At 43.8% G+C, this 27,327-nt stretch overlaps 1 protein-coding gene across 1 annotated transcript; it reads right to left on the bottom strand.

Annotated features, from left to right (window-relative positions):
- Positions 1-202: 202 nt before the first annotated feature.
- On the bottom strand, positions 203-26,261 carry LOC116387481 (potassium/sodium hyperpolarization-activated cyclic nucleotide-gated channel 2). The gene is made up of 8 exons (XM_031854616.1): positions 25,022-26,261; positions 22,325-22,748; positions 20,122-20,283; positions 12,645-12,863; positions 4,279-4,425; positions 3,773-4,013; positions 3,496-3,660; positions 203-3,004 (listed from the first exon to the last, which is right to left on the bottom strand). Exons 1-8 carry the CDS (start codon positions 26,221-26,223, stop codon positions 2,055-2,057), a joined length of 3,510 nt encoding a protein of 1,169 aa, XP_031710476.1. The 5' UTR covers positions 26,224-26,261; the 3' UTR covers positions 203-2,054.
- Positions 26,262-27,327: the final 1,066 nt, after the last annotated feature.

Genomic DNA, 27,327 nt, shown 5'->3' with positions numbered 1-27,327 from the left:
TTCTGCACCCGTTTTAAGAGAATAGAGCATCGAATTTCAGTTTGTATAACAAGGTCGAAGTGCAACACACTGAATGTCCTCAATGCTTGCTTTCGACCGAGGAGTTCAAAATCGTTACGACTCACGCTCGTTCACGCCCACCACAATGAATGAACTAAAAAAAAAGGGATCCTCTCGTTATAGATCTGGAGATAGGATGTGTGTGTGTGGGGGGGGACATACAGGTTAAATACAGCAACGTTCTACCCAGAGAAGCATCATGAAACCTAAAACGATCGCACAGACACTCAGCAACACATACAGCAACCACCTTGCATCATAAAAGCTTCTTTACATCTCTGTCCCTTTATTTACATGGCAGTTTATATCTGATTAGCTGTTTTCCTTCTCATATGGCATACATTCAGCAAGAGAAGGCTTTTAGGTTCAGGATCAGAATATTTAGAACAAATATAACCGAAGCCTGAACCCAATCCCGAAATTTGAACGATGGGTTTGTTGGGGATCAAAATGTTGAGACATTCATGGGAGTCTTGTGTGATATGGGGCATATGGAGACTAGCAGAGAGTTTTTACAACTGAGGCATTTGTGCCCCATATTGCCCACCCCCATTCATCTTACAATTTAATGTCTTCAAATGGGTTTTAAAGTGACATTTTTGAGAATCTTACTTGTTGAACTCAAAGTGTGGATTCCTCCCTTGACTCTAAACCAGTTTTGAGCAGTTTGTCCCGTCTGTTTTAACAAAAATGACACTGCATGTCCTCTCATTCCCTCCCAACATTTTTGGTTAAGGTAACAACATGGTCACTGGATTACAATACTTCAAGTGAAGCCACAATAGCTGCTGGATTCTTTAAGATTTCACATTAAAAAGAAAACAAAAGGAAAACTTTCCTGTACAGCATATGTAAAGATATTTATATTCATATATATTTATATATATAGGCGGGGTAGAGTATTGCAGAATTATATTGCATGTGTTAATCAATAAACCGAGACAAAAACAAGCAATTATACAGTATGGGTTGTTCACAAATGTCTCCTTTCGATAAAGCTCAGATTATTTAACCACCTTTGCCTTCAGGGTTACAATCAGTGCACTGACAAAACAGCTGACCGCCTCCCAGATGTTTCATGAAAACAGGTCAGTGCTGCCGTCAGCATGTGAAACCAATCGCGCTTAACAAAGCAAGTGTGTGTGAGTCCATTCTCTGAAAATTGAACCAAATCGTACCAACAAACTCATGCACACAAAATCAAACCCACATATATACATACACACAAACCAAATATATGGCTTCTAACGTTGAATCAAGGCAGTTAAATAAATGGCATTTTCTTCTATGTTTCTTTTTTAGTTGATACAGACACAACCAGACTTTGTGTTCAAGCTCAACTTTGGTTTGGGTAGATACAATGAATATAATATCCCTCCGTACTTTTTTCATCAACTATTTACACATCGATGTAAGATCGACCAGCGGTCTAAAACACTATTTTCACTACTATTTAAACAATATGAAGAGCAATGTGTTCTTTTGCTACGACAGCTTATACAGAAAAAGTACACTCTAAACACTTTTTAAACGCTTAAAATGTCATTGTCATTTGACTTCAAGTCCCTGATTTTCATTTTTAAGTCCAGCTCCTGCTAGATTGCATTGCATGGATTCTACACAGTATGCAATAGTTACATAAATCATACTTTTCTTTATATCTTTACAGTAAAGACAGCGATATACAGTAGGTGTTTGGAAGCAGAGTGTAAGGGGTGACACTAAGACTAAAGTTGCTGGCACAGTAGACTAGACCAGTTCCACCTTAAGTTATACTAGTTTAATTGTATAGACTTCTCCTTGCCAAAGTGTCTAAAGACTTTCAGTTGCTCTTTTCCTTCCGCTGACACCAGCACACAGGGCATCCAGGTCCAGTGACTGGTGCCGCTGACGGTAGCTGATTGGTCATTTAGCAAGCTGACAGATCAGCTGGATTGACCGAAAACAAACAGATTCTCCTACAAAAAAGGCCTCTTTCCTGAACTCTACCAGGGTCACAAGTTGGAAGACAGCCGGGATCTGGCAGAGTCTAGCTCTGGAAGGCTGACAATTGAATCTTTCTTGGGAACTCCAGAGTCTGGAGGTCCTGACCCAGCAGCTGCTGCTACTGCCCCCATTCCAGCAGGTGCACCGGGAGGGGGTACGGAGGCAAAGGCAACCCTTTGTTGAGCTCCTGCCAATCTCACCACCCCCGAGGGCCCTGGCAGGCTGGGGTGAGTGGGCTGAGGGGGACCGATGGAGTTGTTGGATGTGCGGGTGGATTGTGGAGGGCTGGGAGCTGCAGAGGCAGCTTGTTGTGTTCCCTCCTGGGGAAGTGAGAGCTGGGAGGCAGATATGGCCCGCGAATCCTGGCTCAAGCTACCTGCATGAAGGGAGTGGGTGCTCTTGTGTGAGGCAGCCCTCTGCTGGGTCTGTGGTGGGCTGGGAGCATGGTGCTGTACAAGGGACAATTGGGAACCAGAGGGTCCTGCGCTTGCCATGTACTGGAAAGTCCGTCCTGGGGCTGCGAGCGGGCTTTGGACAGGCGGGCTGGAGATGGCAGATCCAAACGCCCCTCCCAACGTCTGAGGGGGCTGAGACTGAAGAGGAGACATGGCGACTGGGCTGGCCAGATTCTGCATCACATGGAACCGTCGCACCATGCGAGGAGACTGCAGAGTCCCTGGACCTACCAGCGGACTCGCCATTTGAGGACAAAAGCTCATAGCCACAGCCTGCTGAAGCGTGGCGATAGCGGAACCCGACTGCTGCTGGCCAGGGGGAGCAAAGATACCGCCGATGGACGGGGTCATAGACATGGCCCTCGGCCGCTGCAGGTCCACCAACTTCACCATCTCACGGTCGTACTTGACAATCTCTTGGATCAGCTCGTTCTCCTGGTTGTTGAAGACACCAGAGTTGAGATCATGCTGAACCTTGTGCGTCAGGGTGGAATTCTTCTTACCTACAGAACAAATAAATGGATTCATTACTAAGGACGAGGCAAAGAGGACAAAAAGCAGAACACAAAAGGATCTGGAAAGGTAGAACAATATGGGTTAGAAATGGCATGGGATGTCCTTCAAATCAGGTACATCCTCGAGTACAACAAGCCCTGAGGAAAATGGATGTGTCCCCTGTACTCTCATCTTCTGTTACAGTGTCCTGTGTTATTCTGAGGGAACAGCACGGCTCATTTTACTGTCTATTTTAACATTAATATTCTGGATAGACTTTCAAAGCACAATACCATTTTGTTCCGAGTACATGAGGTTCATTTTAGAGTTTTTTAATTTGAAAAAAAAAGCTTTATTAACAGACTTACAAATGTGCAATACAGATGTTACATGTGTTTGTACTGCTAGTCATATGTCTGACTGCATCAGTAGCTGCAACCTTCGGTCATTCGGACAAGCCTCTTATCTTATGCAAGCATTCAATGGAGGAACGTTTTACCTATGCGGTCTAGACGGTCAATGGCAACAGTCTCGAAGGCGCGTCTCATCATGGGATATTCTTCCAGCACCTCATTGAAGTGGTCAACAGACAGAGAGTAGAGTCGACAGTAAGTCTCTGCTCGCACGCTGGCTGTTCGCCGACCCCTCGTCAATAAACAGATCTCTGAAACAAAGAAGGGTAAAGTGCATCAGCATTAAAAAGAAAAAAATGTCACCATCAGAGAAACAAAGAGAGAAAAGAGGAAAAAAAGAGCAAGCTGCAAGCTGTGTCCTACCTCCAAAATAAGAGCCGTCAGAAAGTTTCATTGCCAGAGTGCCCTTAGTGATGACGCTGCAGACTCCGTGCTGAATGAAGTACATTTTCTTCCCAATGGTGCCTTCCCTTATAATGTAATCATGCGGCTGGAATACCTCAAAGCGCAGCTTGGTCAACATGGCCGTCACAAAGTACGGCTCTGCGTTGGCAAACAGCGGCATGGATGCCACCAGCTTGCGACAGTTGAAGTTCACAATTTCCTAAGAAAAGACATATGGTTTGGTGAGAACTATCTGTCAAATGTGCAACTGCAGCACTACACTGCAGTCAAGTATGAAGGCTGAGTTCAGGGATTTAAGTAATAAATGTTCATCTTGTAAGTATATGCGACAACTAACTACAAGGCTTAAAACAAATACTGCTTTATCTGTATTTTCAAAATCAAACAAGTACCTCAAACACAAAAATAATCCATCAGTACAGGACTTTAGAGATTGCGTGTCTTATTGTCGATTCATGTCTTACCTCTCTGAGGGGCTCGCTGAGTTCATCCAAAATGCTCTCCTCGTCAAACATCTTGCCCTGGTATCTGTGCTCATAGTAGTCATGGATTTTCTGTCGGAAGTCGGAAGGCAGCTTGTGGAAGGACATATACTGCTCCACTTGTTTGTACTGAGAGGGAGCGAGACGGACAGAGGTAATGTTCTGTTAATGCAGTTTACATAATAAAACAGTTTTCCCGCTGTAACAATGTTTAGTTGTATTAAGTCTGGTGATATTCTGTATTTTTCTCATTGGCAGAAAAATCCCATGAAGAGGATCCAAAACCAACAATGCTCTGATCCCACCAACAAGTGCTGTCTGTGTAGTCATAGCCTGAAAAAGCTGACTCGTCTGTGCCAAACGGCTCCATTGTTGTCCAAAAAATATCAAAAACACATCAATGAGCCACACTGTTGACTTGGGGACATGTTCCTTCATTATGATGATAATGGGCACTGTAGTTTATTTTAAGTTAATCCCACAAACATGCTGTTAAATACTCACTACAGGAATAAATGTGTATTTTTCCACAGCTGAAAATAGCCACATGTTGTACAGCACAAGGGATCTGATCATTTATGCACCAGGGGCGTCATTAGGCCTATTTTAGGGGGGCTGAAGCCCCCCTCAAATGTTCTTCAGCCCCCCCAAATAATTTGGCATTATTGGCTTTATAAAAAAAAAAAAAATTATTATTTTGGTGATGTCATTAAATTAAACTATTGTTTCTCACATGGACAAGTTATTTATAACTCTAACATGCTACATATGTGCGTGCGTTCTGGTTTGTATGTTTTCTCCCCCTTCAAATTACAATCCAATAGCCTATCATCATACTTAACGATGTAAAGTTGACACTGTCAGGTCCATTCTCCATCCATTGTGTGCGGTCCCTTTAAGAATTAGGATTTGGGAGTGACGCGGATATATTCTTTATTTGAGAAAAGTTCATATTTGTGTTGTCAAATTTCACAATGACCCTCAAATTCTGTCTCTTGTGTTATCATATACTGAATGCAAGCAAAACTACAGAGCAAAATCACACTCTTTCTGATTGAACCAATCTATGAACTGTCAGAAACAATGGATATCCGCGGCCCCAAATTGGCCCCAAAAAAAATTGCCGCAAACATGCCACTCCCCTTGGGGCTAAGCCCCCCCTTTCTTTGAATCCTAGAAACGCCCCTGGTATGCACCCATATCGTTACACACTAATGTTAATATACGCAGTAGGAATGTAGAGATCTTTGGATGTACGTACAAAGCACAGCAAAATATAACCTTTGCTAAGCAGTTACATGTGTTTTGTTTTTTTACTACATTCAGTTGGCAGTCTAATGCAACACTGGCAGTATGCGTCTTACCCTTATAAAGGTTATAATGTCAGTTTATATTAAAACAGTTTTAGAGAGGTGCCTGATTGAAATGTATGGCAATTTCGAGGCTGTAGTTCATGGTGCTGTTGAATTGTATTGCATTATCCTCAGATGATTTTCTAATACTTCATCATTGGGTGGACAAAATACTACATTATAGCGCATTACAATTCAACAGCACCACAAGCTACGGCCTCCAAATAGGATGCAGCTTATCAATGAAAATAAACAAGGTATGTTTCTGAAGGATGACTCAACAAACACATTACAAACTGCACAAAGCAGTGCAAGCACATGCCCTTCAGCTGTCAGCTGAAATGAACACACTCCCTTATGCTACCTAGAAGTTAATCGATGCCAGATCAATAGAAAGTGAGAGGACCAACATGGCAACAACACAAACAATCAGCTCCTATTGTTGAGATATGGTAATCGCAATCCATCCAAAGAGCCCACTGAGAAACCAAAAAACTACGTGGCCGGCCTGCGGACTGGGGAGTGATGGTCGGGTGGTGAATCAAGCGAAAGATAAACTGAGAGAGAGTGAGATTTATCCTCGTACTTTGCTGTCCGACTGTGTGCACTTCAACCAAGCTCAAATGGAAACCCTAATAAGAGGCACAACTCCACCCTGCACCTATAAAGCTGTCCGAAACACAATTTTGAGAGGCAGTGACAGCTCAGCGGGCGAGCACCTATAGCTGTGTATTCACGACTTTCAGGGACTGAGGAAAGTCATCGTCCAAACCGTCTCTGTCCCGTCGGTCCTAACGCTGTGTGGTGAATGAACAGTGAACACCATGAAAAAGTTTCAGCTGGCATCAAGTGATATCTCCTGACAACGTTTTCAGCAGGTTTGCGTCAGAGCAGCAAGACACAACTGTCGGTGTTATTGCATCAGCAGCCACGAATCCTGACGGAGGCCGCAAGCTAAACAATGAGGTACACCCGCTCGCTGCTCTGGATCCTCAAAAGCAACATATATGTACATGTCTAAATTGGAAATTGTTTGTTCTCAGAGACAGAGTATTTACAGTGCTGTCAGAAAGTTATTACATTTTGTTTCATTGTTTGATTTGCTATGAAACTAAACCTGTGGGGTTAAAGTGCTGACTCTCAGCTTTACTCAGTGTGATGACATCCACATCAGATGAACTGTGTAGGAATTGTAGTGGGTTTGTTTATGTACAGTCATTCCATTGTAGGAGGAAGAAAGTAAGTTAACATAATCTTGAATAAAGTCTCCATATTTCATATTTGTGTGCACATTTTTCAATAGCTGGCTGAACTCTATGACCCGAAGACATCAGCAGACACTTGGCATCCTCCTCTGTGATGCTCTGCCAGGCTGGTACTCTTCACTTCTTGCTTATTTAAGGCCCTTTCAAAGTTCAGTCTGGTCTTCAGTAACAGAAACACATACTGTTTCTTTGGGAATATTATGGTAAATATTATCCTGGTGCTTTTCATGCTTTACCCCACCAAACACTTCCCCTCTTTTGGGATTGTCTGCCTAAATTAAAACACATGGACTATTTTTTTTAACTATTACTATTTCATTAGACCCTTGCGATTAATTTGGACTAACATTTTCATGGATTTGTTTTTTTCTGTTTAACTGCCAATTTGTGATTTGTCGTTGAGTGGGAAATGATTTTGTGCTTGTAAATTAGGAGACAGCTTATTTTTAAGGGTTTTAAAGGTTTTTAGAGATTAACCATGACTGTCCCCCTCAGGAGTATTTGTAATAACTTTGTGATAACTTTACAGATCTCCTGACTCCCCTCCTGACTTTTCACATTGCCAATACTTTGGTCTGTGACCAAATACCTGCCAAATTAATGACATTCCCATCAACCTCAGCTGTACTTTCTCCTCTAATTACAAAATGTTAGCAGGTTAACATGCCTAAGTATAGCCTCAGAGCTGCCAGCATAGCTGTAAGTGTTTTACCACCTCTGCTGAAAAGCCAAATGTCTAATCCAGAAAAAAATGTCCATAATACAGGCAGTCTGATCTTAAAGCCTCAGCGTCTCTATTCTATTTCAAATCCGATGTACTAGATTACAGAGTCAAAACAGCGAAAACAAATACTTTCTGACCTGTATGTAGGATTAATGCGACCAAATACTGCTTTTGCAGAGAGGATGTTGCTATAGGCTACAATGACCCCACATTGCTAGACAAGAAAAGTCTTGTCTCTCTGCCCAGAATAAATAGCAATGTGTGTTTCTGACTGATACCGTCACTCACAATGCTTCCTTCTGCCATATAAAAATAAACATAAATAAACCAAACATGCAACGTTTGAATTATTTAGCATCTACGTAAGTTAAAATCTCCTGGACGGAGGGCAGCTGCACAGCTCCTCTGATCTTCTGGAGTTACACAACACAATTTCTCACCTGCATGAGTAACTCTGCTTCCTGACATTTGCAGATGGAGAGTGGCCTGAAGAAGTGGCCTGAAGAAGTGACCCTGTGTCACAACTCTTTACCCGACGTGTCAGAGCTAACGCTGCAGCTGGTGAGCCTCTCATGGAATAGATGTTAGCTGATTGTGAACAAAGTGTAGGTGAGGGGCGGCCAAGCAGCCGTGGTTAGACTGTGACTCTAAATTACATCAATTTTCGGCGTCACTTTGATGACACTGCATGCGGCAGCAAAGTGCTCCGCTAACATTTTGTCATCTAAACTTCTGCTTTTGGGAACGCATTTAGCGATTATTATTCAGACGAAAATGTATGGGGAGTTTTGTCTTTGACTTAGATTATATTTTTGAAGTTTTAAATACATTAACTACTGACCCAATATAGCTCTCGGCTTTGTATCATTTCCACTCCTTCTTTCTTTCCTTTCCTCCTGTTTCCTCTCCTCTCTTCTCTTCTCCTCTTCCCTCCTCCTGCTCATTCATCCCACAACCTCTCTCCATTGGAAATGCTAATTCGAGTTCATCCCAAACGGCCATGTGGATGTATAATTCATTCACTTAATTCCCTGCTAAATCGCCTGATTATATTATGCAGCACATTTACCAAAGAGAAGAAAATCAGATAGCGTAAGTCGGAGCATGTCTCGTCTTTCTTCAATTCAAGGATGTGTACACATGTAGGAACAACACACTGTGGGGTCTCACACAGTACAAAGTCTCGTTAAATGAAATGAGACTTCTTAGGAAACACTGATATTCCTACAATTCAGTCAAAGGGAGTGACAACCAAAGAAGACTGGCAGATAAGGGTTTGTTCATCAGACACACTTTCTACTACAGCAGTGAATATCATTCATGGCTAAAGGGATGCTGTTTTTGTTGTAGACGATGGCGTAGGAATTTCTTTGGCCCCTATCTTTGCACAGTCAGCCTGGCTCTGGATAATTGGTGCGATCAGTGACAAACCGTCTGGCTAATAGAAGACAGATCACTGTTGTTGATGATAGAGGGAGCAGAGGAGGAGTGTGTGTGTGGGGGGGGGTATGAAACAATCTTGTATCCTGTCTTGTGCCACATACTGGCAGAGAGCTCAAACTGCTCTCTGTCTTGCTGTTTCTCAGGAGCGCTGATTCATGGTAAAACCCCACGTCACATTAAGTGAGGATAATTGATGCAAAAAGATGTAAAGTTACATGAACTAGTCTATTGTCTGTTGCATGTTACAAGGATGGGTTATCTCAAATGTTTATTATTTAAATTAAATGGATGAATGTATGTATGAATAGCACAGGTGTAAATAATATATTTAATTATGGCTGAACTTGATCTATAGCTGCTCCAGTTTCATGGTCCTGGTTGTGCATGCTGGCTCGTTTGTGTTATTAGTAACACCTGTGCTTTTCCTGCTTTGAGGTAAAAATATCTTCTCTTAAAAATGTCTCTCATATGTTAAATCTTCCTAATGAATTTTATTTACACTTCATCAAAACGAAAGTGGCGTCACATTTTCTAAAGTAGATGCTGGTTGACTAAACGTAGTTATCATATTAATTAAACAATAATATATCTGTCAACTGATGTAATGCAATGATCAGCTATCCATACCTTGAGACCGAAATCTGCCCGACGAAATTTAATCACGGAGTGCACCCAAAGGCTTATTCCATCCAAATGAATACAAGGGTCGGACAAATGTCATTAAAGCACAGCGTTAGATGCCCACACAGTCACGTCATATTGTTACACCCTAATTATAAGTAGCCACGTCTGAAAATCGTCAGCCTCCCAGTTAAAGATATTTCCTGAATTTCTGACAGTGACGATTTGTCCCACTTGGTGAAAAGAACTACAAAACCCCCATCCCTGGGTGTTGCATCTAAATATAATCCAATACTAAAGTCACTATAATGGATTCAGCTGGTTTAAAATAGTTTATCTGTATCTGGTTTCACTTATTAAATGCATAACACCAGAAAAGAATACTGTGTGAACTCTCAGGTTGGTTTTCATGCTCTTCTTATTATGCCGACAGTGCATGAATCAAGCATGAGACAAAGTTTAAACAGGCAAAATAAGTGAAAACACCTCTGTGTCTGTTTGTGCACCCTGGAGTGTGAGGGGCCTTTAATGCTGCATTTTCTAGTGACCTTACAACGGATTACATAAAACAGGGTAATGTCAGAATCACAAAGTCAAAATCACAGAATATAATGCACCAAAAGAAGGTGTTTCTACTGGCCAAACATGCAAGTTTGAAGGTCAGATATCAACAAACATGAATTCTGATGTGTAACTTTCCAAGAGATCCCCAGAAACACATGCCCGAATTGGTAATTTGCATTGTTTCCGAAGGTGCATTAAAGGTGGCACAAGTGAGACTATTTCTTTCTATTTTAGGTCTATTAGCCCTCCTGTTATGTGTGCTCTGTATAAATAACTCATAGGTCTCTGCACCAAAGCCACCAAGCCAGATTCTCCCTAAATTCAACCAGCATGCATTGTGAGTCTGACATTACTGCCGGGCTGAAATGGAAACCTCCACACAATGCTAGCATGAGCCTCACTGGGGCTGTAACAGACTGCCAGCAGACTTGTTTTGCTAACACTCTCCAAATGATAAAAATGTCACTCACAGTCCGATCTGGAGGAGTGGCGAATTCACCCAGCAGCATCGGCATCAGCCTCACTGGCATGGCTGGCACTTTTCTGCCAGCCATGCCAGTGAGGCTGAAGTGAAAAATTTTAATAACCACATCTTCAGCTCAAATACTAATCCTCACAGAGCAGCAGAAAAACACTTTGCACTAGGAAAAAGGAAAATCAGACAACTGGTCAGAAAAAGGCTTTTGGGTAAATGCACTTTCCTGCACTCAGCGGCATAAATATGTATTCTGGGATGGGGTGACGATGCATTAGCAAATATCTAAATACGAGCGAATACTCAAAAAAGCACACGGCATTATGAACACATTTCTGACGTGAAAGCATGTTTGTTTCTTACTTCTCAATTTATCCTTAAACTGAATAAAAAGACAGGCTGTTTAAACTTATACAATCATCACTGCTCCTAAATACACAAGACACTACTGCTCGTGGTGCTAATTTAACTGGATACTTAAAGCTGAGGTGAAAACGTTCAACCATCAGCAACAGGAAAGGGGGCAGAATGATTTATACCCAAGCGTCCAGCCACATGGCTGCAGGAAAAAAACCTAAGGGGAGCTCCAAACAATGCCAGCTAAATAAAATGCTGACAAAAACATCCGAAACGATGTGAAACAGACAGTGTTGAAATATCTCACAGTGCACCAGGACTTAGCCCTGAGCCCTACCGTCTCCCACAGGTTTCCCCTCCCCCCCTTGCTTTGCTCCCTGTAGCAGACAGTTAGCAGTAGCACTGCACCTCTCAAGGACACCACCAACAGAGAGGATAGAGAGGGAGGAGGAGTGGGAGAAAGAGAGCGAAATTCTGATCAAAACGAGAGGAGAGAGGGATAAAGATAAGAGAAAGATGGGGAGCTGAAAATCAGGTGGAAATATTTTAAAGGTGGATGAAAAGAGAAAAGAGGGGACGAGATAATGAAAAGAGGGGTGGTGAAAGATGCAAACAGATGATACAGAGTGCAAGTAGAGGGGGAGCCAGGGAATGAGTGATCAGGAAGAGAGAAAGAGAGGCCGCCATGGTTGCTCACGTCACCTTCAGGATGACATTGGCAGGACACACAGGTCTGCTGCCTCATCAATTCTACTGCTGCCCAAGGGGACATTATATCTCACATACACACTCTCTCTCTCTCTCTCTCTCTCTCTCTCTCTCTCTCTCTCTCTCTCTCTCTCTCGTTCTCTCTCTCTCGTTCTCTCTCTCCCACATCAGCCCCCACGCACAACACACACATAGGCCCAGCCCCTGGCGACGTGGCTCTACCTGGCCGAACACACCCGCAGCCTCTGATTGGCTGCTGAGAGCCAACAACACACCCCCTGCTCCCCAGCCAGCGAGACTCTGCTTGGAAACAGAGAGGCTGTGCCGTTACCACTACAGGCCACTGCTGCAGCACTGCTCAGCACTGCTCTGATCCCCAACCTTGTTTCTGATCGGCGAAGACAAATACTACCTAATGACCATATAAGAGTGGTTAAACAGTGTCTGGTATTGTGCGATAAAGGTCAAAACCCAAAGCAAAGTGGTGTAACCTGATGCTACACCGGGCTGTTAGAAAATTACACACACAGAAAAAAAATGTCCACTCATGTCTATGACTATCAAATCCTGCATTTTAAATAAATAATGGATGAGCCTACAATATGTTAAATTTACATTTAATCAGTGACATTTAACGTGACATCAGCTGCAGCCAATCACCAACAAAGACACTGGAGAAGAAAGAGAAATAACAAGCTCTACCATTGTTAAGATCAACTAAGATCATTTTTTATATTGACCACTGAAGGAGATCAGGAAAACTGGATATTAAGAGGTTAACAGGAAACAAGAAGAGGTTGGACAACATGGGATGGAGGTGATTTAATGAAGCTCCTCACCTTTTCCTGATACTGCCGTCTGGAGGAGTCCAGGGACTGGATAAGAGCTGTTGCATGGCCAATGAAAACAGCATAGCAAGTCGCTCCTACAATCATACTCAGCATGGTGAGCCAGATGTCTGAAAGACTCTCCGGGGCCTGCCGGCCATAACCGATGCACAGCATGTGGCTCATTGCCTTGAACACGGCAAAGGAGTACAGCTCTGACCAGGTATCATTCTGTGGAGAGAGAGAAAAAGGAGATAAGCAAATAGTTAAAGACATCAATGTTACATAAAAAGGCATGTTTTGAGGGAGAGTGGTGGCAGAGAGTCAGAAGAAAAGCTTTGGGGACAGCGGGGTCGTGGAACAGCACTTAAACAAATGAGAACTCCAGGGACGGAGTTGCATTAGAAGGAGAGAGGGAGGAAGAGCAGACGACATCAGGGCCTAATCAGTAAAGTAGAGACGGTTTGGAAATTATTTCCTCAGAGAGGAATGATAATGAGAGGTCATTAAATATGCCCTTTCAGAGCTGTGTGAATAGGAATCTACAACAGGCGGGGACAGCCAGGCAGCGGCCACCAGGCTGCTTGTTTTGAGACTCACGAAAGGGGCACACTTATGGTCGAAAGCTATACAAAAACATCAAGGGGCATTTCTCATGCTGTTCGATCCCTTTGATAACATCTGTCCTACATGTAAATAGTGGCTCTGTGTCATTCCACTGCAGCTTTAAGCCAAAACTCCCTACGTCACAAAAGAGACGGGTGAATGATAAATCCGAACAAGCTCCATTGATCTGATACTTTCGTCCACCAGCTCCCTTTGTTTCCCTTTTTGCTTTCATTAGCTCCAACTGTGGTGACCTCGACCTGAACACACTGCTGATGCCAATTAATATAAAGGTAAAGTCAAAAGCCAGGGTTGAAGTCCAGGTTTTTGGGTTTAATTTAAATCTTTCTACCAGGGGAACTACAATCTCCAGCCTCCCGAAAACCTCTTAGAGCCTGGCTTCAAGGGCACAAAACACAACATCTTCTATCTTGGCTCCTGACACACCCACACACACACACACACACACACACTCATAATCTCTAAATTTGTAGCAGGCTATACACAGAGGTTACAGTCTGCATTCAGCAAAGGCAATTAACTATATCCTCTCTCATAACTTATAGAGGAGCATCAGTAGTCTATTAGTGGATGTGCCATCACATTATAAAACCTCTTTTTTATTTAAAATAAGTAAATTAACCCCATCACTGTTAAAGCCAGCTCCAAAATGAAATGTCAACATTTCACGAGTTAAGAAAGTTGCTGTATCATGTAAAATGTGTTATTTGAAATTGCAACAGGCACTGTTTTATTGATTAAATGATGAATAAATCAGTAACAACAAATTGGTCAATAATTAAATAAATCACTATTTCCAACGCTTGAGAAGTGAACTATCGAGAAAATGTACAAAATACATCAACAATACAGCAGCATGTGTCGTGTGTGTCTCTTCTGATCTAAGAGGCACGACATTAAAGGGCCACACGGGGATACGAGGTCTTCTCCGTCACGAGCAGAGAAAAAATGAAGACTCCAAAAATAAACACAGCTCCACCAAGTGGGCTAAGGCTAAATGATGTCTGTGAAAACAGAAAGAGAAACAGTGCAGTGAAACAGATTGAATAATAGATGAACGATGAGCACTTTGATTCTGAAATAGCACAGGCAAGACAGAGGGAGAAAGAGACTCTAAGTCTCACCAGCCCTCCCCATAGATCTCAGTTTGGGAACTATCCGTTCCTTTGTTGGTAATCAGTGACTCCATTAGCTGCAGATAGTCTGTTTGAAGTTGGCTGATAACGCAAAGGGCTTTAAATTTATCTTCCACTGTCTTAAAATGCCTCTTTGTTTATATGCTGCTGCGGCCTCGCTGTGCAGCAGGCCTCATATATATTACATATGTACTCACACGTAAATTTCCCCTGCCAAATAGAATGACCAGAGGTTAGGCGTGCGCCTTACAGAAGTCACTAACTGTACCAGCAATGAGCTCGGAGTGTGTGATAATTCAAGTGAGGTGATATTGTGAGGCTGTAATGCTCATTGGAAAGAAAACCAAAATTCTAGATAGAAAAAAAAACAGTTTTTAAACTTAAGCAGTCGCAGTGACATTAATGTAACAATTAGACAGAGGGTGATGTCAGAATAAAGGTCTTTGGTAACATATATCAGAAAGGTTCATCAGCGGTTTGTCATGAGAACTAAAGTGTGAAGATATGTGCGTGGCAGAATTACAAAGTTCACTGGTGTAAGGGTGGTGTAAGCAAAAAGGTGAGAAAGCTAGTGCTGGGTGAGGTAAAGAGATGTATGAAAATTTGTTTCTGGTGAAGCATAAAGTATGTTCAAAAGCATCAGTGTTTTCATCATTTTGTTCCACTGTTAGCACCAGTTTAGAGTGTTAGCATACATACGTACGGCTGAGTCTGATGAGAGTATTAGAAGGGAACATCTGGTCCAAATTGTATAGTAATCCATCCAATGGTGGTCAAGACACTTCACTATGAAACACAAATGTCAATCTCATGGTGGCTGTAGAGGAAAAGTCTGGGGATCACCAAAATCACGATAAATGTAAACAATAAATGTCTGTACAAATTTCTATAGCAATCCTTCTGACAGTTGTTATATTTCAGTCTGGATCAAAGTGGTGGACCGACACACCGACACGGCCATCCCTAGAGCTACAAATGACAAAAAGTGCACCCAGGGACCGACACAGAAGAAGATGAACGTTTGCCCTATTACCAGTCTCATCGCTTCACACTTCCCTGGCTGAGGGACTGATCGGTGCAGGGATGGAAGAAATGACAGCGACAGGGAGATGCAGATAATGGAAAATAGCGTTGTATCAGACTGAATGTTCGACCACTATGCGCGTGTCCAACGGCTGATAAGCTGGACAAATATCAAAAGATAATGGACACACATGTAAGAAAGCCTCTGTCAGCTCTGCTTCCTCTCTTTGTGTCTCTGTCTTCCTTTCTTCTGGTCTGCCTCAGTGAGTGTGTGTGGGCTGGGCTGTGTTGCTTGGGAATGAGGAAGGCAGGGCATCCTCATCCCTCGACAGTTCATTCAAAGGCCAAAAGAAAAGCGTCTCAACGTATTCTATCCTTCAACATGAACACTGCGTGATCGCTTCCTAGAGTACATGGTTTCAGTTGATCAATTTGAACTCAAATTTATGTTTATGGTTAAAAATGTTGAGGAAGTACACGACATGAGAGGATTGATATAATATGTTTGTGCGATAGGTATGAAACTAAAGATGGCCAGCTTGCTTAGCTTAGCAAGACTGAAAGCAGAGGGAAACACAACTTGTTGTTTTTACATTGTGTGCTGATTAAACAAACAACTTGTTAATCGGTGAGCTTTAGAGGGTTGGTATTTTCTTCCCACTTTGGACAGAGCCAGGCTAGCAGTTTCCCCCTGCTTTAAGTTTTTAAGCTAAGCTAACCATACTCCAGATGGGGCTCAGTATCTCACACACAGATATGAGAGTGGTATTGTTCTTCCCATCTAACTATTGGAAAGAAAATAAATAAGCATGTTTCGCAGGTGTCAAACTATTCCTTTAAAGGCTGTTGTACACATGCATGTGCAGATAACACAAGTATTCAGCATCTCTAAGTTCAGTATAACAAACTCTTCACACTATGATAAGAAATCGGAATTGAGGTTTCTATTTCTGAATATCAATTGAATCAGAAGATGACTTTTGGCCTCTAGGATCAAGCTCCAAAAATGTAGGATCCCACATTTCCCACAATGCAACTTAATAGCTTAGTTGCTTGGTAAATGCCTGTGTCTATCAAGCTTAGAGTTTAATATGTAGTCACTCCAGAGTGACAGAAAACACTATACGATTGTTATCACAAGCTGAGTGGGAATAATTATTATTAAACTAACCTTTATGTGTACATATTGTAAAGCCCTCTGAGGCAAATTACTGTCTCCAAAAACAGCAACATTTGCACTTCAACACAATAAGCTCACTGCTTCTGAAGTAATGGTTAAGTACAGTAACTGCACTTCTTGCTTGAGCAGGATACTGTAGCACTACATGCCCTCAACACAATCTGAGTTCCTCTGGGACTGAGATAATCTCATCTTTTCTCTCCTCCTCGCTCAGGAAACAAACACCACATCATTACCAGTCCATTTACAGAGGTTAGACAGCAGCTTTCGCTTTTCGTGTTGACAGTATATCCTTTTACAGGCCTTATGCGTTTACATCCAATTTGCAACGTCCAGCGGTAGACCTGTAATACCGTTTGGTCAAACTAGGTGCGGTGGGTAAACAAAGTGGTTTAACACCATACGAAGTAATTGACGGCTTATCTTCTCCGAGGGAGCAAACCAGTGCACTGCAAAGCCCCCTCCTGCTGATGTCAGCGGGGGATAATCAGAAAGAGACGTCTCTGTGATGTGGATACAGTAAGGAATGGGTACACACACACAGTTGTAATTACAGAGTTGAAACCATACACCCTGTGTCTGTCAGTTAGCGCTGCTGTCGCTATCATTACCTTGTCGCCTCCACGGATGCAGCGAGTGCTCTGCCACCAAACCGCACTCCACCATGGAGATTAACTATGTGGCTGACAAAGCTGCATGAAGCTAATGCTAAATATGAACCAAATGAAATACATTGACGGAATTGGGGTGCACTGAAAAAGACGACCTATGTTCCCTGAAGTATTGAAAGTTTGACTGAATCCAATTACTGGTTGCTGGATGTCATCCAAAGTTACAGTGTTGTCAACGCCCTCCATGGGTCCTGCCTTTGGGCCCCTCACCACCAGTGCCACTGCAGGGTGTGAGGCATGATAGATGGCCTGGCTGCAACACAATGGCTAATGTTACAAGTTGTCAGCCACTCAACAGGGGAGCGGTCTCAGGTGGCTGTAGGCAGCCTGTACCATGCCAGAGCGGCCCTTTGGTTTGAGAGTGACGGCTCTCTGGAGACGGGCTGTCTTTGATTATACAGATAGAGAGAGCACTGGAGGAATCAGTGGCCTGTCACCTCCAAACTTCATCATCCTGGACTTCAAACGCAGCACAAGGTTGTCCTCTTGTGAGTCATGTAAGTTTACAAAAGCAGAAATATTAGGAAAATAACTGAAAGATGTATCAACTATCAAAATAGTTGCTCATTACCTTTCTGTTGATCAATGTATTGATTAATCGACTAACCGTTTCAGCTCCAACTACCTCAACATATCAATCAGCCTGAATATTTGGTTTCTATTTTTGTTTCTATTGTATTACTTTCATGTTTGTTTTTTAAGAAAATACATGTATACAAGGATTCAGTATTGGCTTTGCTTTGTTCAGTGAAGTAAGTAAGTAAAATGTATATATATAGCGCTTTTCACAGACAAAAGTCACAAAGTGCTTAACAGGAGCGGTATTGCAAAGAAGAAAACATAAATAACACAATATGACCATACAAGGGCCAATACTTTACAAGAACAGTTTTTAAAACATGAAACGTATTTAAGAAGGCACAATAAACAGTAAAATATGCAATAAAAACATTGATTAAAAGCAGACCTAGAGCATGAATTTTACCCAAATGCCAGTTTAAACAGGTACGTATGTCTTGAGCTGATTTTTAAACAAAGTCACCGACTCAGCAAACTGTAGGGGTGCAGGCAGAGCCTTCCACAACGTTGGTGCTACTGCCTCAAAAGCTCGCTCATCACGGGTCTTAAGGCGAGTGTGTGAGACGGAAAGCAATTTGAACACGTTTCACCTGAGAGCGCGGGTTGGTAAATAATGGCGAAGTAGTTCAGCCACACATGCAGGAGTCTGACCGTGTAGTGCTCTGTAAGTGAGAGTGAGAATTCTAAAGTGGATCCTATATGCTGCAGGGAGCCAGATCTGAGTATAGGGGAGATGTGAGACCGTCTATTTGTCCAAGTGAGTAATCTGGCGGCAGCATTCTGGATTACCTGCAAACGGTTAATAGCAGACATACTGAGTGAGGAAAAAAGTGCGTCACAATGATCAATGTGAAAAGAGATAAAGGCATGTATGATCAACTCTAGTTCAGCTGTTGATACTACAAATCTCAGTTTACTAATATTTCTTAAAGGAAAAAACAAGATCTGGACAGTTGTTTAACATAGGGGGTCAAACAACAAGGATTGGTCAAATATTTCCTACATTCGTACATGTTTGTGTGAATGTATTTCAGTGCAGGGCAAACAGTTGAAGGATGCAGTTAACGGCAATGTGTGATGACGTTTTTGATCGTCTGTAACATCAAAGACTTGTCTTAAATATGGTCGAGAGTCTGCCTCAGGGATAGTGGACACACCTGCTCTGGCTAAAGTCTCTCAATGTCTGCATTCTGGTTTTTGTAACATTTAGGTATACACGTAGCTTAAATGTTGTCTTTTGTATTATCTCAGACTTTACCCAATCTGTTGAAAACCTCATTTGGACCTGTGCCTCATGTCTGGGTTAGTGTGCTCTCCCCTCACCCAGTAAAAGGCTCACAGACAGGACGTATAAACAACCAGCTTTTATCTCTGTGAGATAGACACGGCAACAAAGAGCCCAGCTGCCAGGTTATACCACCTCCCCATCCCTCTGTTTTCCCCTTTTATCTTTCCTGTCATCAGCCCACCAAGCTGAAGAGGAGGCACGGAGGGATCTAGAGGTGTGCTTCAAATCTCTCCGGTTTTGTTTTCACAGCTTCTTCTTCGGTATCCCACGGTTGTTTTGTCTGGCCTACCGGCTGAATGCTTTTGCAGAAGCCAGTGATTTGAATCATTTTCTTGATTTGCTGGAAAGAAATACTGACCTTTCCTCCTGATTCAGTAATAGCATAATTGCAACAATCATCCCTTAGGATAATAATGGTTCCCTGAATGGTGGAGTGCAAAGTGGACCATATTGATCGAAATTACAGTATATATAACGATCGCAGCTAACCTGGACGATCCCTACGCTTTAGCCTCACTAGTAGCATGGCTCTGGGGGTGGAAATGCATTGTCAGGTCACTTTGGTTCAGACTGAATAAAAATGAATAAATATCTTAACAACTGCTGCATGGATTTCGGTGAAATGTTGCACTGACATTCGTGGTCCTAAAAGGATGAAGGCAACTGACATTTATGTTCCCCTGACTTTTCATGTGGCACCATTATCAGGTCACAATTTCATTAGTGTCGCTAATAGTTCTGGTCTTTCCACTATCCTTACTAGAGCATGAGGGTTCCTGTTTTAGTTAAGACAAGAAAGAGTTTATCATGGCCATAAAACACTGATTGACATTCAGCCAATATTTTCTGATGGCGGCCAGAAAGAATCAATATTCTGTGACCACCGTTAGTTCTTTCCCAATTAACACAGAATCAAAGACGCAAATCCAGTTCCGGGGTGATATGAGCAACTTGTTATGCGCAGACATGAATCCCTGTCACATACCTCCATCTTGTTGAGGGACACCCAGCAGTCTGAGGGGAAGTCCTGCAGCATGGGAACCAGGAACTGTAGGCAGCCATCCCAGTGACACAGCAGCAGCATCATACCAATCAAGTTAAATATCCGCATCACCGCACTGGCCAGGTCATAGGTCATATGGAAGATCTGGAGGGAGACAATAAGACAGGGAGGGGAGTTCAAACTAGGCTGGGACATATAGAGATAGAGAATAGCAATATAAACTCTGTGAATATGGCTTTTCTATATTTGTCACTTGAGACATTGACTTCATATCTCAGTGACAGCCTGGACTGGCTTACTACTCGGCTCCACAGTCTCCTTTGGATTATATCAAGTTTGATTAATGAGTAGGGGAGACAGGTTCTCACCGGTCCCTCATCAAACATAGCAAGAGCAGCAAGACATTTGTTACAAAGAGACACATGACATCAATCAGAGGCTCAAACATGCACGCAAAGACCAGTCACACACAAAACACTCACGCAAGCCTGCAGGCACACTGATATGCCAACAACACATGCAGACAGACGTGCCAACACCTACACAAATTCAAACACACAGAGTGATGGACAGGGGCCATCATGATCCTTAACAACTGATAGTCTATGTCGTCTCACACATCAATCATTCTGAGTCACTGGACAGTCACTTAGGCCAATCATCTATGACCTGGCTGACTTCGAGAAACCACCCTTTGTTGGTGCTCAATGGCTGCATTTAATACCACAACACTCTTTATGAGGTCTAAATCTGTAAAAAGTACAAAACGTTTCACAGTAAAACGTGTACAAAGGTCTGATAAATGGGTCATTTCTTACTCAGTGCAGCTGAGGTAGAAGAGATACTCTGTGACGGGAGTGAAGAGGAATGAGACTGCACATGAACCACATGTGCTGATATTTCTAAATGCAGCTTCAACCTTTATGGAGTTTTCATTGTCAGTTTTTATCAATCAGCAACTGACAAAATGGACTAATTTATCATATCGTTGTCATGAGAGAAACTGTACTGTCCACAGTCGTGTTGTGCTGGCTGATGGAAACGTTCAGCACCATGGACAGCTCCAAGAGTGTTACAGGAACTTTTCAGGAAGATTCTTGGATTTTCAAAATAAACTATGTGACAGATAATGACAAACAGACTGGGCTTTTGAAACTGAGCATTTCCTGTGTCAGCCTCTCAATCTCTGCCACATTTCTATTCTCATTCTCCATGCATGCCAAGTATCACTTCCCATCATGCACCACTGTGTGTGTATGTGTGCACGCATCACATCATATCTTCAGAAATCCAATTATCCAAAGGTCAAGTTGGCAGCCGAGCCCCTCTGCGCTGCTCACTACTGCAAAATGCCAACACCGGGTTGCCAATACTGGCATGAACGAAAAGTCCAGAGATCTTGTGACATTGTTGGACCTCCTGTCTCCCAGGCTGAACCTCCTTCTTTTGAGGAAGGAGTCCGATGGAGAAGCTGAAGCAGGGCCACGGCAAAAATGCATGCCTCACAGGGTAAATGAAAGCTGAGTGGCCAGGAAGGGCAGGACTGGGTCGTTGAGTTCAGTCTTCAGTGGACTACCTAGCAACAGCACCCATTTTCATATCCAAAGTCTATCAGTCAGGCCTCTGAGGAAATGCCAGCATACCTAACCTCTCCGATCCCTTTAAATTAACAATTAGTGACATATATAATCATAGTCAACAGCCCCCTAGGGCTGGATATTATCATCACCCTCTACCCCACCTGCTCTTCCTCTGGCACTGTAATTGATTAACTGTGTTTGCCCTGGTAATAGGCTGCTTAGTAGACCGCCTGGTGCTGCCTGTGGGACTATCAGGTCAGACAGGGAGACAGAGGGGTAGGGGGGCTTGTGTGAAAATAACAGTCATTAGAATGCAAAGTTTGTGAAAGCTCCAACATCCTGCTGACATTATACATTTCTCACCAGGTGGCAGGTGAGAACATGAATATAAAGCCTCCAGGCGGAGGAGAGCAGGCTGATCGGAGCAGACAGAGAGGCAGACTGTTGGTTTGGTCACAAGCCAACAATCTGCATATTGGAGGCAAATCAGTGACCTTTTATCACAGACTAGATTGGGTGTTTCTTCCTCGGTGGCTCAGAGTTGTGTGATCAGAGTTAATATAATATTTACGGAGGAACCATCATGAAACATATGCTACTCTTACCTCTTCCCATTGGTGAATGTAGCGTATTAACCTGGAGAGCCTCAACAGCCTCAGAAGACTTAGAATCTTGGTAAAGCGGACGATCCTCAGGGCCCGGGCAGTCTTGTACACCTCCGAGTCAATCCCTTTCTCCACTATGAGGAATATGTAATCCACTGGGATGGAGGAGACAAAGTCCACAATGAACCAAGTTTTTAAGTACTTCCTCTTAATGGTTTCAGGGTCCAAAATGATGTCCGAGTTGTCCTCAATGATGATTCCAGTGCGAAAGTTGAGCACCAGGTCCATGAGGAAGAAGGTGTCAGAGACCACGTTGAAGATGATCCAGGGCGTAGTGGTCTCCTCCTTGAAGAAGGTGATGCCCACGGGGATGATGATCAGGTTGCCCACCATAAACAGCAGCATTGTGAAATCCCAGTAGAACCTAACAGGCATGTGTGTAGTTGTGTTGTGTACATGACAGTGTGTGTGTGTGTGTGTGTGTGTGTGTGTGTGTGTGTGTGTGTGTGTGTGTGTGTGTGTGTGTGTGTGTGTGTGTGTGTGTAGAATACAGGAGGGGAAAATGGGGGGGAAGGGAAAAAAGACAAAAATAGAGTCAGACAAGAAAAAGGGAGTTGCTGTGGAAAGCCGATAAAGAGATTTCCTAACTCAAGACGGGAAAGTGTAAAGCAGGAGCTACACTGTGTCTGAACATGAATGTAATGACATGCTAAGCTTACTTTGATGATTAACATCCGTCATAACAAATTTCTCTATGCATACAATATTCTTAAAATGCAAAATAAATAATCTTGTGATTGTCTTTGCTCATGGTTTTCTAGTCTGTGGCTGAAGAGAATGTGCACTTCAGGTTTCATTTTCAGAGTTTTAAATCATGAAAGCAACTTTCAACCTCCTTTCTTAACCCTTCTGTTTTATTGACATTGGCTTGACTTACACCCAGTAGTGTGTGTAACAATAACTGCAAGGAACTATAATTGCTTAATGTTTCCCAGCTTAAGGTTTTGAAGTGATAATTCTTTCCTTACAAAAAAACTGGACTATTTCATGTTATCTGTACTGGCATATGTTTGTTATAGTACATAACCTTCACACGTTTGGGGCAAATTCGATCTCTTATGAACAAACTATTGTAGAAGTATTATCAACACAAATCATAAATTTTGAGCATATCCATTGTGTTTAACCGTGTTTTCCAGTCAGGGGGCTTAACTGAGACCCCAAACAGACAATTTTCTCAAGCTGATAAAAAAAATATGTTAAGTATGTTTCTTGAGCTGTTAAATAGGGCCGAGGGTCTCCAGCACCTCAGACAGCACATTAGGTTAAATGTATCGACCTTGCCATGCACACGGATACCAAGGGAGCGTCTGTCTTGCTAATTGTTACTAACACTGATGTGGCAGCTCGGTGAATGGAACGGAGAGAGTAAAAGTAGTGAGGTTTGAGCCCGTCAGAGAAAGCTCTGCAGGACAGGTGCAGCGCTGAGTCATTACACTGCGACTTATGCAACAAGCTCCGACTCCTTCACTTCACGGTATAACCGCCCCGATGACAATGTTTGAAGGAACTTTGCTACTTTAACTATGCATCGATTAGCACAAGAATCACGGAGAGGGCAGCTATAAAGATTCACATCGTGTATGAGCTTGCATTGCAGAGAAAGGTGCCCAAAACTCGTACAAATGCATCCCTGCTGGAGGAAGACATGTCTCAAGTTTATAGGCTCTGTTGGTCTTCTGACTCGGCGTTATGTGATAGAAATTACAAATGGGCCAAACATGAATGGCGCTGTGGGGGTGTGGGGGGGGGTGAAGGTAGCGCTCATAGCGCGAGCCAACTCCAAAATAGACACGAGAGCTGTCCACTCCTTGTGGTGCTGAAACCAGCCCATAGGAGAACCCACTGGTTTCAACGCAATTGAGCGACTGATACATGTCGAAAGAATGAGATGCTAATTTCTCTATATATTTGGATGACAAATTAGCTGCTGGATGATCCAGTTGGGTTATCGGTGTTAAACAGAGAGCGTCCGTCATTTAAATGAAGGATCCGGGGAGCCGTACAGGCGGATATGTCTCCAGTGAGCATGCTTGAGGTTTTTTCGCACACTTGGCTCAAGGTGACATTCCATTACTGAGTGCATCGCCTATACGCGCACACACACATACACGCGCGCATAGCCTACATCCTGTCCGCACGGCTCACGTCACAGAGCATACCTTATACTCCAACGAATATTAACCAGTTCTGTGAAGAACAAAAATAATGGCGTTGTAAATTAGCCCGAATCAGCGACGTCCTATTTGTTGAATGTGAGCGTGCTGCATGGAAAAGTGTTAGCAGGCCGGGCTTGTTGAGCATCCCAGACATGCTACTGTATCTGTAGACTGGAATGGGATTTCTTTACAACCTTGAGAGGACACTCTTTGCTCAATTTGCCTGACAACAGGTTGTTTGGGGGGTAAATGGCAGCACGTTGCAGTGCATCGATTCAAATCTCTGGGCTACAGATTCAATCGTAAGGGGTGAAGTGAAAATTCAGCAGCCTGTATAGCCTTGAACAATAACCATGTGTGTGTTCCCATGGAGTCACAGCGGTTACTCACTATGAAGTTAGTTGAAGATGACAATGAGGAGCCGCACGGGCCCCTCATGACTTTCAACACGCGGCCAATGGCAGCCCCCAGCTCTTACCTGAAATCGCTGTAAGGGTGGATAATCCAATTTCCAGCAGATTTCACCCTCTCTTGCTCTCTCTCCACTGCTTTTTGACTACCATACATGCGCAAGGAGAATTTGTTAACTCCAGGCTGCAGCATACTACTAAACTGCCGCTGCATGAAGCTGAATTGGCTGTCCTGAAGATCCGCGTCCTCGGCGGGCACAATTGGCGGTCCATCCTCCGGCTTCAGGAAAGTGACAGAGTTCCGAGGCTGCTGGGTTTGGGTCTGAGTCGGTCCGTGCAGCGAGGACGACGCTTTCCGGCTCGGTGCGTTAGAGAAGGACACCTTGGAGTCCCTTTTATCGGGGGCACCGCTGGACACGGGGGTATTGCCGGGGTTTGCGCTCTCTCCTCCGTGCCCCCCGGTCAGGGACCCGCCTGGCGTGATCGAGCCGTCCATGCTGGCGGTGGTCGAGTTACAGGCTCCTCGCTTGGCGCTCCCTCCGTCCTCGGCCCTCCCTGACCCCCCTGTCTGCTTCTCCTGCTTGGAGATGATTGAGCGCAGGCTCCCGGTACCCGAGTCCCTCCTGCATTCTCCGTTTTTGTTGCATTTCATACTGGAAATTGGAGCGACGCCTTTGCAACCATCACCCACTGTCGCATTTAAAACCTCTAACGCGAACACTGAACCCGACGCCTCCGCCCCAGATGCTCTGCTGGTCTCGCCGTGCTGGGCAGCATCGCCCGGAAAGGGTGTCTGGGTCTCGGTAGCTCTGGAGGCAGCAGTGGGCCGTGGAGCGGCAGCAGCGTCCTCTGGGTGCGTATGGCAGGGCTCCTTGTTTGAGTTTCTCCTGGAACCTGAGGACGCGGCTCCCCCTCCTGGCGTAAAGTTCTTCATCCTGATACTGCCGCCGCCTCCTCCTCCTCCTCCTCCACCTCCGCCGCTGCCGCTCCCCCCAGCTCGGCGCAACCGCGGATGCTGGAACCTCGACTCCTCTTCTCCGTCCTCCGTCTCGTCCATCACGACGTCGCTGGCCGCACCGGACTGCTTACCACTCGGGGCTCCGGGAGAACCTGCGTCCAGACAGTTCTGGCTGCTATTGCTTCTCGTGCATTTGGACGCGGCAGCCTTTGGTGCGCTGATGTGGCTGTGTCCGCTGCCGCCCACCGCCTTCTTGTTCATGGTGGCAGCAGACGCCGGCGAAACCTCATTCCTGTCCATGACATTGAGCATATCAAATTTTGCCTCCAATTATCTTTGGAGAAAACCAATCAGAGGTAGAGGGGAGATGGAGAGAATAAGGAGAAGAAGAGAGAGAGCGTGAGAGAGAGAGAGGACAGAGGGACAGAGGGAGGGGTGGACGTGACTTCTTTGTAAACTACTGCGCTTTTACTTTCACTAGTCATTGTATCAAAGATGCTCAAGCCACAAACTAACTGAGCCCCCTGACTGCGTGTTAAATGTCGTTAAATGAAATTAGCGCATAGCGGCTGCTAATTCAACTCAAGGTGCTTCCAGTCGAGGCCTCTCAGTCACGACGATGAAGCTCGATTTACCTCAAGACGCTCTTTACTGACACTCACACAGCAATAGATGCTTAATATGTTGTCAGTCACGGTATAACGACTACAAAAGTTTAATTACCACGTGTTAATGAAAACTCAAATGATGTCATTTGTTTTTAGAAGGTGCTTTCAATGACAACCTCCCTGATCCGCCCATTGTTGGTGTTTAGTGCGCCCTAGCGGCCACTCGAGGGTGTCGCAGAGGTTGAAAGACAAATCTTTATTGTTATGTGATTCTAACAGAACACAAATGTCAAACGTAGTGGTCAGACACAGGAACAGGTAAACAGTTAAGGTCAATTTATTTACAAAAAGGTAGTTATTGTGCGATATATGTCGCCTCAAAGGTGCCCGATCCTTTGGGTGCTCGTTGGCTGGGTCCATGCCCCTGAGGGAACATATTGTACCTTCCACTTCTCACAAGGTACATTTTGTTTTTGATTTCAGCCCCTTGGAGTCTGGTCTTGTTAGTTTAGAGGCACAGATGGCATGAGTATAAAAGGGTTTGTTTTTGTGTGCATTGAAAGTACACAATCCAGGCAACAACAGTTTGTACTGTTTTGGAATACTGTGCCAAAGGAGCACTGAGGAGTAATCGGTTTGCTATTCACGTCAGCTCTGTCAGCTACTGCATAATCCGTGCAGGTACTACCTGTAGCAAAGGTCAGCAAGTACAGCAGAGGTATTCATGTGGTGCGCACACTGACAGATGCAGGTTCAGCAAAACTGCCGGACTATTTGTTGCTCTGGTTTGAACTGCAGGGTGTGAGAA

The sequence above is a fragment of the Anarrhichthys ocellatus genome, unplaced genomic scaffold (assembly GCF_004355925.1).
Source record: "Anarrhichthys ocellatus isolate YVR2014 unplaced genomic scaffold, GSC_Weel_1.0 scaffold15, whole genome shotgun sequence".
Taxonomy (NCBI): Eukaryota; Metazoa; Chordata; class Actinopteri; order Perciformes; family Anarhichadidae; genus Anarrhichthys; species Anarrhichthys ocellatus.
This window is presented reverse-complemented; position numbering and strand designations above follow the sequence as displayed.

Excerpts from the sequence above, each read along its gene's own strand:
- LOC116387481 (XM_031854616.1), bottom strand. The coding sequence starts at position 26,223 with ATGCTCAATGTCATGGACAGGAATGAGGTTTCGCCGGCGTCTGCTGCC. Across the intron at positions 22,749-25,021 it reads CACCCTTACAGCGATTTCAG|GTTCTACTGGGATTTCACAA; the intron begins GTAAGAGCTGGG and ends CATGCCTGTTAG. Across the intron at positions 3,661-3,772 it reads TGACGGCTCTTATTTTGGAG|AGATCTGTTTATTGACGAGG; the intron begins GTAGGACACAGC and ends TCTTTGTTTCAG.